The 13,252-nt window shown below is 23.0% G+C and overlaps 1 protein-coding gene across 4 annotated transcripts in view; it reads right to left on the reverse strand.

The window, feature by feature from the left end:
• Positions 1-657: 657 nt before the first annotated feature.
• LOC127280752 (prolyl 4-hydroxylase subunit alpha-1) overlaps positions 658-13,252 on the reverse strand; it is a 157,688-nt gene continuing 145,093 nt past the window's right edge. For all 4 annotated transcript variants that reach the window (XM_051303997.1, XM_051303993.1, XM_051303996.1 and 1 more), the window contains 8 exons: positions 9,334-9,656; positions 5,294-5,461; positions 4,350-4,522; positions 4,005-4,271; positions 3,375-3,599; positions 3,234-3,299; positions 2,975-3,140; positions 658-2,842 (listed from right to left, as the gene is read on the reverse strand). In XM_051303997.1, the coding sequence (XP_051159954.1) occupies positions 2,745-2,842; positions 2,975-3,140; positions 3,234-3,299; positions 3,375-3,599; positions 4,005-4,271; positions 4,350-4,522; positions 5,294-5,461; positions 9,334-9,656 (1,486 nt within the window). In that variant the 3' untranslated portion in view covers positions 658-2,744. The remainder of the gene's footprint in view (positions 2,843-2,974; positions 3,141-3,233; positions 3,300-3,374; positions 3,600-4,004; positions 4,272-4,349; positions 4,523-5,293; positions 5,462-9,333; positions 9,657-13,252) is intronic.

A 13,252-nucleotide genomic window follows, 5' to 3' on the forward strand; every position in this document is an offset into this window, starting at 1 on the left:
ATTTTGATCAAAGTGTATGTAAAAGGGGGGTCAGGTTGTATTTACGTTTAAACCCAGTGCGGATCGATGCAGGTGTGTAGGCGTAATTTCTAGTGTATATATAGGTGTGGCCGATTTTATTTACGCAGAAAAATCCTTCCACTTGTCTATTATATCATTTTTGTTGTAAAAAGCTTATATGTACACAGCTTCCTTTTTTTCTAATATTTTTCTTTTTTTTTTCATTCATTCCTTTGGGACATTAACTATATCTATCGATGGATCAACGATATATTATCACTCACTTGTCCATTATATTAATTTCTCGAGGGAAATTAAAGCTTCTCAAATAGTCCAAACAATATATATATATATATTTCATAAAAATATATATTGTTATAATAAACTATAAATTTTGTTTCACATATATTTTAAAATATAATTTATTTATTGAATTCAAAATTTTATGTAATAAGGAAATTAGCAAAAACAAATTCCATATGTAAATTAAATTCAATAATTAATTTTATATTTCATTATAATTATATTAAAATTATATTATATGATTATAATTGTAATATAATTAATGTTAATTAAACATACGTGTTAAAATTAATTTGTTCGTTTCGATATTGGGGAAAAATGAAATAATTTTCTTTTGCAGAAGAAAAACATAAGTTGACTAGTTAATTCGAAAATTTTTATTTGTCGATTTATTATTTTTTTTTTTAGATATATTTGTATATACATAATATGCTATGTAACGATCCTTATGTACGACCTTAAGTAATATATATATGTATAAACTGTATAGCTTAATGACTTTTCCGCGATTTTCATAAAAATGATAATTTTCAAAATTAAAATTCTTTCTCGAAAGCTATTAATTGTCTATATATATATATATTTTTTTTATTTATATAATTATATACAAACAAATTTCTATCTTTCATTGAGCTTTCATCAGTTTCGCCACGAAACGGTTTCACTTTTTCTTTTTTTTTTCTAATTAAAATTTCATTAAATTATTTAATTATACAAATTTTACACAACTTTTTTTTTAATTTTTTTGCAAGTTTGTATTTTTATAAATACCTTAAAAAGAAATTTCTGTTTTGTACAAATTGAGATAAAAAAAAAATCTTTGAATATGGGAATCCTTAATATGTATACATTGAGCTACCAATAAATTTATTATTGGTACTCACAAAATCGCGTTTACATCATTTGAATTTTTTATCATTTTTCATTAACTTTAATCTATTCACAATTATTTTCGTATTATAATTCAGTGAAACCTTCTCGCACTCTCATTCATACTTTCATAGTATAAAGTACGTAATTTGTTTTCCTATCGTCTATTTTGCAAACCAGATACAAAAAAAATAAATTTTTTATTTATTAAACAAATAGAATTAAAAAATGAGAAAATTACTATTAATTTTCTTAATAGGTGTTATTTCTTTTGTTCTTTATTTTTTAATTTCTTATAAAGAGGAGATTAAAATTTTATAATTTAAATTCATTTTTTGTTGATATTATTTTGAATAAAATGGAAATTTTGACACGATATTCTAAAAGATATTCGAATATTGAAAATTTGTTATTCTTTTTTCTAATATTTATAGGAGAATTATATTTATATTTAGAAAAATTTATCAAATTCGATTGTTGAAACACTCAATGTTTGATCATTTTGACGATAAGAAATATTTATAAAATTAAGTTTCCTATCTAAATTACTGCAAAAAAAAAAAAAAAAAAAATCCAATTATAGAACTCAAATAATTTTTTTGTGTGTCTTTGAAATTTTTGCAGTATCACATTTTTTCTTTGCGATTATTTTGTTATTCTAAAATATCATTCTTTCAAAATCTCTCTAATCTTAAATTTCCGAAAAAAAAGTTTCTATTATATATTTATTTAATATGTTTCAATTATTTACACTACACATTTCCATTGGCTATTTATTTTAATTGAATCAAGACTTAATATTAATAAAGAATTCAAAATTAATTTTTTCACATAAAAATTATGTACGTAAACTTCAATTCAACAATAATAATAATTGAATTAAATTATTCAATAGAATAAGAAAGTTTTTTTTTTTTGTATAATTAGAATAGATATTTAATTAAAAATTCTAAATAAATGTTTTTTCTTAATAAAAATTAGTTTTCCATAATGGAAGAAAAAAATTTAAAATAGAATATTTAGAATTTGTCACAAAGCAGTCTTGTTCTTTTTTTATACAATATTGTCAAAAGTAAAAATTTTTTGAAACTTTGATAAATAGATGATTATACTCATACATTAAGCCAATTATCAGTCTCTTAATTCGTTAAATTCCCCCTGAAAAAATGTAACAAATTTATTTGCAAACGAATATTATAAAAAAATCTGTTAATTTTGTTTTTTTTTATCGCAGTCTTTGCCGATATGTATTTTAAAAATTTCGATACGAAAATTTGTCGCTATTTTAACGAGAGAAATTGTTGACAAAAGCATTTTTGCTTCAATCAACACCTTCGTGTGAAGTAAACTTAACATTTTTTCAAAAAAAAGAAAAAAAAAAGGAAAATAAATTTCACTGAATTCATTGAGAAAAAATTTTTCAATATTGTGATTATAAGCAGCCTCATAGATTCTCATTATTCACAAGAAAAGATTCTATATAGAGAAATCTATTCTCGATTTTCTTTCTTTTTTTGGCAAGTTCTCAATGAATTCATTGTTCTAGTTCTTTTTTTTCGCTCATTTTAATTTTAAAAGGTATAAGGAATTTCAGTATCCTCCGGTTGATTTTCCAATGTACAGGGCCTCAAAAATTCTTGTCCTGACTCATGCAGCCATTTGTTCGCAACTGAAAATTAAGAAAAACAAAGTGTTCTATTACATTCTATTCTATTCTATCATAAAAAAAATTTTGAATTATTTTATTTAGCTTTTAAATTTTCGTTGATTTTTTTCAATGATTTCAAATATAAAAATTTACCCCATTTTGATCCCGTAAGTACAGGACAGGCGGCATGTCTCGTTAAAAAATCACCACCTCCATTTGGTTTGAGATTGTACCAAAATGCTGCACTTCCTTTTTTAGGCCATAATGAAAGATTTATTCTTGTAAAAACAGTTCCACCTCCTTGTTCAACATCACTCATCTACAAAAAAAAATTTATTTAATTATTTTTCAATACAGAAATAAATTAATGAAAAAATTTGACAAAAAAAAAAAAGAAATAATTTATACTTACATAATAGAGAACCGTGGCAATACGATTTCCAGTGCCAAGACTCTTGAAAGCGTTCGTTTCCTCTTTCTGCAATGTTACAATAATTTAAAAATAATAATAATTTTATAAAGTGAATTTTTTTTTTTTTGTTAAAATACTAACCCTTGCGAAATCAAAGTGTGGCTCATAATGACCGCCAATACCATAATTAACAACTTGAAGTTCTTCGGCAGTGTCAACAGTCAAACTTGTCATATATTCAACACGACGGCTCACATCTTTAACATGTTTGTGTTCATGTTCCTGAAGCCATGCACTCTTACTAATTCTATAGTGAGCAATTTCCAATTCACCAGTTTTATAATTTTGCACTGTAGCCCTCTTAAACTAAAAAGAAAAAAATATTTTTAATCCTCAGAATTTTTCATTTTTAAACAAATAGTTTTTTCCTCTCAATTGATATTTTAATCAAAATTTATAATATTTTATTTTTTAATAATTTTATTTTAAATTTGCAATAAATATAAAATTTAATTTTTATTAATTTATATTTGAATTTAATTTGAAATTTAATTTTCTTGACTTTTATAATATTTTCTCATTTTCATAATTGAATTAAATAGAAAATACATGGATCATGACTCTTTTTTTATAATTATAATATCTGAAATTCTATTCATTTTGAAATTAATTAAATGTCTCTTGACAAAAAAAAAAAAATAATAATAAAAAAATTTGACATATGACTGTCAACGTAAAAAATTAAAAAAGAGAAATGAAAGTTGAACGAACTCTTGGTTGTGCCAATCTTTTGATGGTCTCTATTTCCTCGTCATAAATTACATCGTGATATATCACAATTCTTGGGTTGAGATAAGCTTCTTCTTCTTTGAAGGGAGCTATTTTCAAGAATGGAATTCCTCGCTCGACATATCGACATTTCAATTGTTTTTGAATATCTGCGGGTAGTGAAATTTCACCTCGACATAGCATTTCGTATCTCTCTCTCTCGGTCATTTCCTTCAATGTCTTGATTTTCTTCTCCGTCACAGTAAAGGGCTGAAAAAAAAATATTTTTTTTTAATTAAAAGAAAACTAATTATTAAATAAAATTTTATTTTCTTTATTTCTTTTTACTTGATCTGTTAGGCCAATATCATCCTGACCATCTTCGCCTCGTTTTTTTTTAATTTGACTAGATTTTTTTTCAATTTCTTCTTGATAATATGCTCGATTTCCTAAAGCTCTTTGATGCGTTGGCACTAATTCCAAAAGTTCATTTGTCATACTCAGTGCTCTTGCAACGTTTCCTAAAAAAAAAAAAAAAACAGAAAGAAAAATTATAAAAAATGTATTATTATTAATTATTAGTAAAAAATTAAATATATTTCATCCCTTGTGAATATTTATAAAATGAAATAAATTATAAGGAAATAAATTGGAAATCTTGTCTTGTCAAATACAATTAGAGAAGTGAAAAAGACGGTATAAAATCATTAAATATTCATTGTATCAGATTTCAAATAGAGAAATTAATTTTGTAAAAGCGTGGCGCGCCGTTACTAGGGATCTTTTTGAATGATTTAATCGTTAATTTATTATTTATATAACTTAATACAACAACGATTTTATTCCTCTAGTTTACAAAGTATTTGTTAAAAATTCCTCTTTATCCAAATGGAAAAGCAGTAATAAGGAAATTAAAAAATATTTTCGATTACTCTATGATAAATTCTATGTACATTCATTTTTAATATTAAATTATCAAATTTAATAACCCCGTAAAAAAAAATTTCCTTTTTTTTTTAAATTATACAAAAAATTGTAGTTACTAAAATACTTATAAAAAAAAAATAAAAACTAAAATCTAATAATTAGATTTTTATGTCATGATTAAAATTTATTACTACTAAATATTAAAAATATTTTTTTATCTCATTAAAACTATATTCTAATGTTGATATGAAAATTTTTTGTAAATTTGTCACAAAAACAATTTTTGTTCTAAATTTGAAAAATTTGTGTTCTGCAAAATGAAATTGTTTTTTTTTTTTTTTTTTATTCTCTATAGATATACAAACCTTGCATATAAGTGGAGAATGCCAAGTATTCCAAGATATCTGGCTTGGAAGTTGTTGTTCTGTTTTGCTCCTCTTGGAGACGATCCATGGCCTCTTGCATCCAAAGTACAGTGTGATAATAGTCGCCATTATTGTAAGACTGTCTGCCAAGCTCAAAACAATCACCAGCTGAAAATATAAAATAAATTTTATTAAATGTTTCCCTGCAAATTCTCAACTTTTAACATACAATAAAGTAAATTTAATAAAAATTAAATTAAGTAAATTTAAAGTAATATTTAAAAAAAAACGAAAAAAAAGAGAAATTATAAACCAAAGAAAAATTTATCTAATTTTGACTATCAAATAAATATTTATTTATATAAAAAATAATTTATTTAATTCCTGTATTTCTGTATTTTTTTTTTCAACTATATTCACTTAACGAAAATAATGATATTATAAAATTTTTTTTTCCTGGAAATAACTAATAGAATTTGTGACAAAAAAAAAAAGCGTGAAAATTAAATTTTCATTTCAACTTTATTCATATAGCCTTAGGGGAGGGAAAAAAAAAAATTCTTTTTTCCACCTTCACTTGAAATTCCAAAAGAAACTTATTCTTATAAATCCAGACGACAGATTGTCTTCTTGGGACGATCGAGACTGATTTCCCACGCGTCCTCCGATCACTATTAATTTTCCAACGATGAAAACAGAACTTTTATCCTCTTCCCCCATTTCATGTTCAACGTAAAGTTTTGCACAAAATTGAAGGCTCGGATATATGAGATATATGAGATATTAAGTACATCGATCCTAAAGAAATTTGTCCCCCGAGTTTAAGTTCAGTGCGGTGTCTTTAAAATGCGTCAAAAAAAAAGAGAAATAGATAGTTACGAAATTATATTTCAATTTTTTCTTTAGAAAATTCAAAAAAATTTGACAAGAAAATTAAAACAAAAGTGTAATTAAATTTTTTTAAAAATGATTTCTATGATACTTGTATGAAAAATATGAGTTTACGAGTATTTATGAGTTTTGATGAATTACTAATTTTACTAATGTATGAGTTTTATTTGAAAAAATATTTCAATAAAATATTTATGACTTTTTATGAGTTATTATTATTTATTATAAGCTATTGAGAGTTATTGTTAACTATTATGAGTTACTATGATTATTTATGAGTTATTGAGAGTTAAAATGAGTTATTAAAGGTACTATAAATTATTATAAGGTACTAAGAGTTACTACGAGTTATTAATATTTATTATGAGTTATAAATAGTTAAAATGCGTTATTATGAGGTATTAAGTGTTACTTTGAGTTATTATAAGTTACTATGAGTTACTATGAGTTTTTATGAGTTATTACTATAAGCTATTGAGAGTTATTGTGAGCTATTATGAGTTACTATGATTTATTATGAGTTATTAAAGATACTATAAATTACTATTAGGTACTATAAATTATTATAAGGTACTAAGAGTTACTGCGAATTATTAATATTTTTTATGAGTTATAAATAGTTAAAATGAGTTATTATGAGGTATTAAGAGTTACTATGAGTTACTATGAGTTTTTATGAGTTATTATTATAAGGTATTGAGAGTTATTGTGAGCTATTATGAGTTACTATGATTTATTATGAGTTATTGAGAGTTAAAATAAGTTATTAAAGGCACTATAAATTATTATAAGGTACTAAGAGTTACTGCGAATTATTAATATTATTTATGAGTTATTGAGAGTTAAAATGAGTTATTAAAGGTACTATAAATTATTATAAGGTACTAAGAGTTACTACGAGTTATTAATATTTATTATGAGTTATAAATAGTTAAAATGCGTTATTATGAGGTATTAAGTGTTACTTTGAGTTATAAAGCGTTACTATGAGTTACTATGAGTTTTTATGAGTTATTATTATAAGCTATTGAGAGTTATTGTGAACTATTATGAGTTACTATGATTTATTATGAGTTATTGAGAGTTAAAATGAGTTATTAAAGGTACTATAAATTATTGTAAGGTACTTAGAGTTACTGCGAATTATTAATATTTATTATGAGTTATAAATAGTTAAAATTAGTTATTATGAGGTATTAAGAGTTACTATGAGTTATTATAAGTTACTATAAATTATTGTAAGGTACTAAGAGTTACTGTGAGTTATTAATATTTATTATGAGTGATTATGAGTTATAAAGAGTTACTATGAGTTTTTATGAGTTTCATGAGTTTTTTTTTAAAAAAGATTTTATGAGTTTTTATGCTATGAAATAATAAAATATGCGTAAAGAACTTATAATTGAAAAATCGTTCATGTTTTTAGGGAAACAAGTTTTTAATTAATTTAAGGAAGCCACTCCGAAAACACTCGAGTCACGTGTTTATATATATATATATATATATATAGAGAGAGTTAATTTTCTATGAAAAGCGTGCGACGGGTGTTGATAAATGGTGAAAGGAAAATCGGTAATAATAAATTACTTTAAATGCAATATCTAGTTTCAGAGGCTGACATCGGAAAAAGCATAACTTCCTGATTGGAGGATCGATTTACGCCTATGGGAAGGTTTCACGTCGGTTTCTTGCCAACACATACAAGTTGGCTTGTTCGTTAATTAACTGCTTTACTTCTCTTCACTTGGCAACTATAGATTCACAAGCACACTTTCATATAATTTTACCCTCTAACCCCTCCCCCCCCCTTCCCCTCATTCCCCCCTTTCACTCTTCAATTAACTCGACTCGACATTAGACAGCTTGTCGTTAATCAAACACTTTAAATTTTCAATTTAAAAAACAATTATAGATTTTTACTTCCAATTTGACTTCAATTTCCAATGAGAGAATATATAGACACATATATAATTTGTTTTTTTTTTGTTTCATATTATTTCTATTGAGAAATAATTGCTTTTATTTGATTTCAAAAAAAAAAAAAAAAATAGATTTTAAAAATGAAATAATTTAATTTAATTGGAAAATAAAATTAATTTAGAATTTTTTATTTTCTTTTGTTTTGAAAATAAATTTTCTTTGTAAGATCTATTTTTACACATTGTGTATTTGTATTTTTTTTTTTTTGTATTTTAATTTTTCACTGAGAAAATATAATCCATCAATATATAGACATAATTGATAAAGCGTAAATTTTTATTTAAAAATTGTGAAATTTATATTAAATTTTCATCTGTTCAATAGTTTTGCCGATGTAAAAATATCAATATAAATGAAATAATTCATAAAGTAAAATTTTTATTAACAGTGAATTATTTTTTTTTTTTTTTAATGAAAAAATAACACACTGAAAAAAAAAATTTATTTGATTCAAATACCGGTGTATTTGGTTATTATCAAATAAATATTTACTTGAATCAAATATTTTTTATTTGAATCAAATAAATGGTATTTGTTTTAAATAAAATAAAATTTTATTCTAAGAACAAATATTAGTAAATTATAATTTTCTGTCTGTCTAAAACTTATTAATTTATGTCTGATTAAATATTTACTTTAACACAAATATTGAACAATTTTAAATTTTACTGCCTGAACAAAAACTTACTTTTACTACTGATAAAAAAAAAATTCCTTTACCTTTGTCTGACTAAAATTTACTTTGACAACTTATAATAAATTTAGTCTCTTCATGTTTTGACTAAAAATTACTTTTACTATACTGATAATAAAATTAGTTGTTTTTTTTGTCTGACAAAAATTTACTTTTACTACTGATAATAAAATTAATCAATTTTTAATAGAGTTACAATCACAAATTTAATAAATAAATTTTTTTTAATATACTTATAAATATTAAAATTAAAAAAAAATTCCTAAATAAAAAATAAAATTTTTAAATTAAAAATTTCTTTTTTTTCTATAAAAAGGAAATAAGTATTTTTTTTTTTTTTAAATTTATTAAGAAAAAGAAGAAATTTTTTTTGCTTTCTTTTAAGGAGAATTTTTTTTTTTTTTTTGAAATTTTTTATATCGCGTAAAAATGAGGGTAATTTAATGTTTCATTTTGATGGTTAAAAACAATTTACCTGATAATCCAGTACTATATTGAACCCCATTGAGAACGCCCTTTGCAACTTGAGCTGTTTCTAGCTTGTAAGTGTCTTGTAACCTCATTAAAGCAACTGCAGCACCATTAAGATCCTCGTCTGTCGGAAATTTCAAGTCGCTTCGTGAACTTGTAATGTTTGCAACAAAAGCATTTCCAACATCTTCTGTTAATAATTCCTCCACTCTTTTCCAATCAGTGGTTAATCTTTTTACCAATAAATATGCATTTATTGGATTTGACAGATATTGTTGAATATTGCGTGATGCATCTTCATGTTCCCTCGAATAATCATCAACGTTTCTGTAAAAAAAAAAATTAAAAATTAAAAATTAAATAAAAATAATAATAATTAAATGTTACATCAAATTTTTTTTTTAAAAAAGTATTAATAAAATTAAAAAAAAAACAAATTAATTTTTACTAAAATTGAGAATGTAAAAACAGATTTTTTTTTTGCACAAATTATTTGTGGAATTCACGAAAAAGGAAAAATGTACATAAGACTTTGTTCCGCAAGATTTTTGTGGTTGCATTTCCAGGAGAGGAAAATATTTTAGTTACATATAATACAGAAATAATATTATTTTATTCTTTTTTTTAAATAATTCCCCCCCCCTCAACTATTTTCATAAAAAGAAGAAAATTATATTTTTTCTTAAAAACAAAAAAAATTATACAATATGAATATCATATATCATCCAAATATTGATATTCATTGGCAATTTTTTTTTTAAATTAAAATTTTAATTAATTTTTCTTTTCTTATCGAAAAATTTAATATAAAAGAAGAAAAAAAAACATGTAAACTACCTGTCTATGAAAAGTAGTCAAAGGAGGTGTTTAAAAAAAAAAAAAAAAAAAAAAAAAAATTGAAAATAAAGTAAAATGCACGGAAGTAATTGAGAGAAAAAAATTCTATTTAAAAATATATTCTCTTCTCTATGTCAGGAAGTTTTTATTAAATTACTATTTTGTCGATTTTCTATAATCAAATGAAATAAATAATTAACAATGTCAGATTGGAGAAACATGATCTAAAAATATTATTTTCAATATATATATATATACATATATATATATATAAACAAATGAAGTTAGTTGATTGGCAAAATTTGATCTGTTTATTATGCAAGAGAGACGAAATATTCTCGAATCACAGAATAGACATTATTGGATATTAAATAATAATAATATTTAATAATAATAATAATAATTTAATAATGATAATAACAATAATAATAATTATTCTCTAATTATGTAAAAACCAATTGTCATCTGTTTCATTATAAGAGAATTTTTATTGATTTTTCTTCTTCTTTAATTTTAATAAAAAAAAATTATTATTTTCATCGATAAAAAGGAAGAAACAAATTAAAAAAAAAAAAAACGACAATTGACGAAAAACTGTATTTTTTTTTACTAAATGAGCTTTTTTTCATACAACTCCCTCATTTTCTCGATGAAAGTTATTGCGTCATGTTTCACGGGGAAAAAAGGAGAATTGAAAATGCAACCATGTAAAGTGTTTAATGAGTCTGTAAAAGAATAAAATCAGTAATATAAAGGTATATCGTTATAATCGAAATTTTTTCCGTTAAAAAACATTTTTTTTTTTTTTGTAAATAAAAGTGTATTATATTTTTGTTTTAAAAATATTTTATCACTTGAATATTGTGATTATTTAAAAAAAAAGTCGTGTCTGATTAAAATGTACTTTTACTACTGATAATTATTGTTTAATTCTCCTGTTTATTTAGAATTATTCTAATTAAAATAAAGAGGATTGTATATTATAGTGTTAATAAAATTAGGAGTAATTTTTTCATTTTTCCAAAAATTTTTTTTAACTTATCATTTTATTAAAAATCAAAAACTAAAACTATGAATTGATCAATTTAGTGACAAAAAGTGAATTATAAAATATTCAAAAAAAAAAATTCTACGATTCAATATTTTTTTTTTTTTTTTTGTATACCTATATGCAAATTTTACATTCACTATACATCGGTTAGTTGAGTTTTGCAAATAAAAAGAAAAAAGAAAAAGAAAAAGCATTCCACTCACGTTTTATTGTAACACATTCTCATGAAATTCATGAACAATTGATACAAATGATTTTCTATTTTATTCAATTTCTTTTTTTTTTAGTACAAGAAATTTTTACCTCACTTTTTAAATACTAAAAATAATTAAAACACTTTTAATTTACAAAAGAATTTTATTTTTTTTTAAATTTGTCTAATTATTAAAAATTATAGAAAACATTTTATTTTATCGTAAGAATTAATTTTTATTATTTTTTCTCCATTATTTCTTTCATTTCATCCAACTTTCTTTTACCACCACACACCCCCCCCCCTCCATTTGAAAAGAGACTGAGCGGATTTCGCAAATGGATTCTCTTTCCGCCTCGTTTCGATGCGAACCGGCAAGCATAAAAATGAAAACGAAAAGAAATGCTGCGACCGAAGCTCAGTTGGATATTTTCGAAATTCAATGTCCTATGTATAACCATCTCCATTTTCTTTATGTATATATTGTTTTAAAATTAAATTGCTATTTTCCTGCATTGACTATATTCAAAATAAAATGAATTTTCAAAAACTCGACTTTATTAATATAGAAAAAATAAATTTTTTATCCACTTTCATATACTTCATTTCTCAGATATGCGGACCAAAGTTATATAGAGATTATGTTTCGTATCTCCAATTATTTCCCCAGAGAAACCAAATTCTATATATATATATATATATATGTGGGGTGAAGACAAAATTGTGAAAATTTAATTAAGGTTTCGGATCAACGAATGCACAACAGATAAAAAAAAAATTCTGAATACAATTAAATATTTTCATTTATAAATTACGTTATTATTGATTCATTAATTTTATATTTTATTAATTTTTAAATACATTAATTAACTAATTAATACATTAATTAATACTTTTACTATATTTATAGTAAAATTAATCTCTTTTGTCTGACAAAAACTTACTTTCACTACTATTGATAAAAAATTACTTTTCTTTTGTCTGACTAATAATTATTTTTACTACTTTTACTGAAATAAGTCCCTTCTGTCTGACTTAAAGTTAGTTTTACTACTGATAAAAATTCCTTTTCTTTTGTCTGGCTAAAAATTACTTTTACTACTGAAAAAATAAAATTAGTTTGTTTTAGTCTGACTAAAATTTATTTTTTACTACTGAAAAAAAAACTTATTTTCTTTTTGTCAGACTAACATTTATTTTTACTGAAATACTAAAATTGGTCTCTTCTGTCTGACTAAAATTTACTTTTACTACTGATAATAAAATTCCTTTTCTTTTGTCGGACTAAAATTTATTTTTACTACTTATACTGAAATTAGTCTCATTTATCTGATTGAAAGTTACTTTTACTACTGATAAAAATTCCTTCGCTTTTGTCTGACTAAAATTTACTTTTACTACTGATAATAAAATTAATTTTTTTTGTCGGACTAAAATTTATTTTTACTATCTATACTGAAATTGGTCTCTTTTGTCTGACTAAAAGTTACCTTTACTACTGATAATAAAATTCCTTTGCTTCTGTCTGGCTGAAAATTAATTTTACTACTAAAAAATAAAAAAAAGTTTGTTTTTGTCTGACTAAAATTTACTTTTACTACTGATAATAAAATTAATTTCATTTTGTCGTACTAAAATTTATTTTTTTACTACTTATACTAAAATTAGTCTCTTTTGATATTTAGAAATATATTTCAAATTTGGTAATTGTTGTTTTTAGTTGAAGAGAGGCACAATTAATTAAAGTCGTTTAAAGTTGATACGAATGCTAATGTGAAATGCAAAATGTCGTAAATTTGTATGTATCTCATAGTAGTTTGTACAAATCAAGTGTTTCGTTAA

This window comes from Leptopilina boulardi, unplaced genomic scaffold (genome assembly GCF_019393585.1).
Source record: "Leptopilina boulardi isolate dan_hultmark-lab unplaced genomic scaffold, ZJU_Lbou_2.1 LbouV2_249, whole genome shotgun sequence".
Classification (NCBI taxonomy): domain Eukaryota; kingdom Metazoa; phylum Arthropoda; class Insecta; order Hymenoptera; family Figitidae; genus Leptopilina; species Leptopilina boulardi.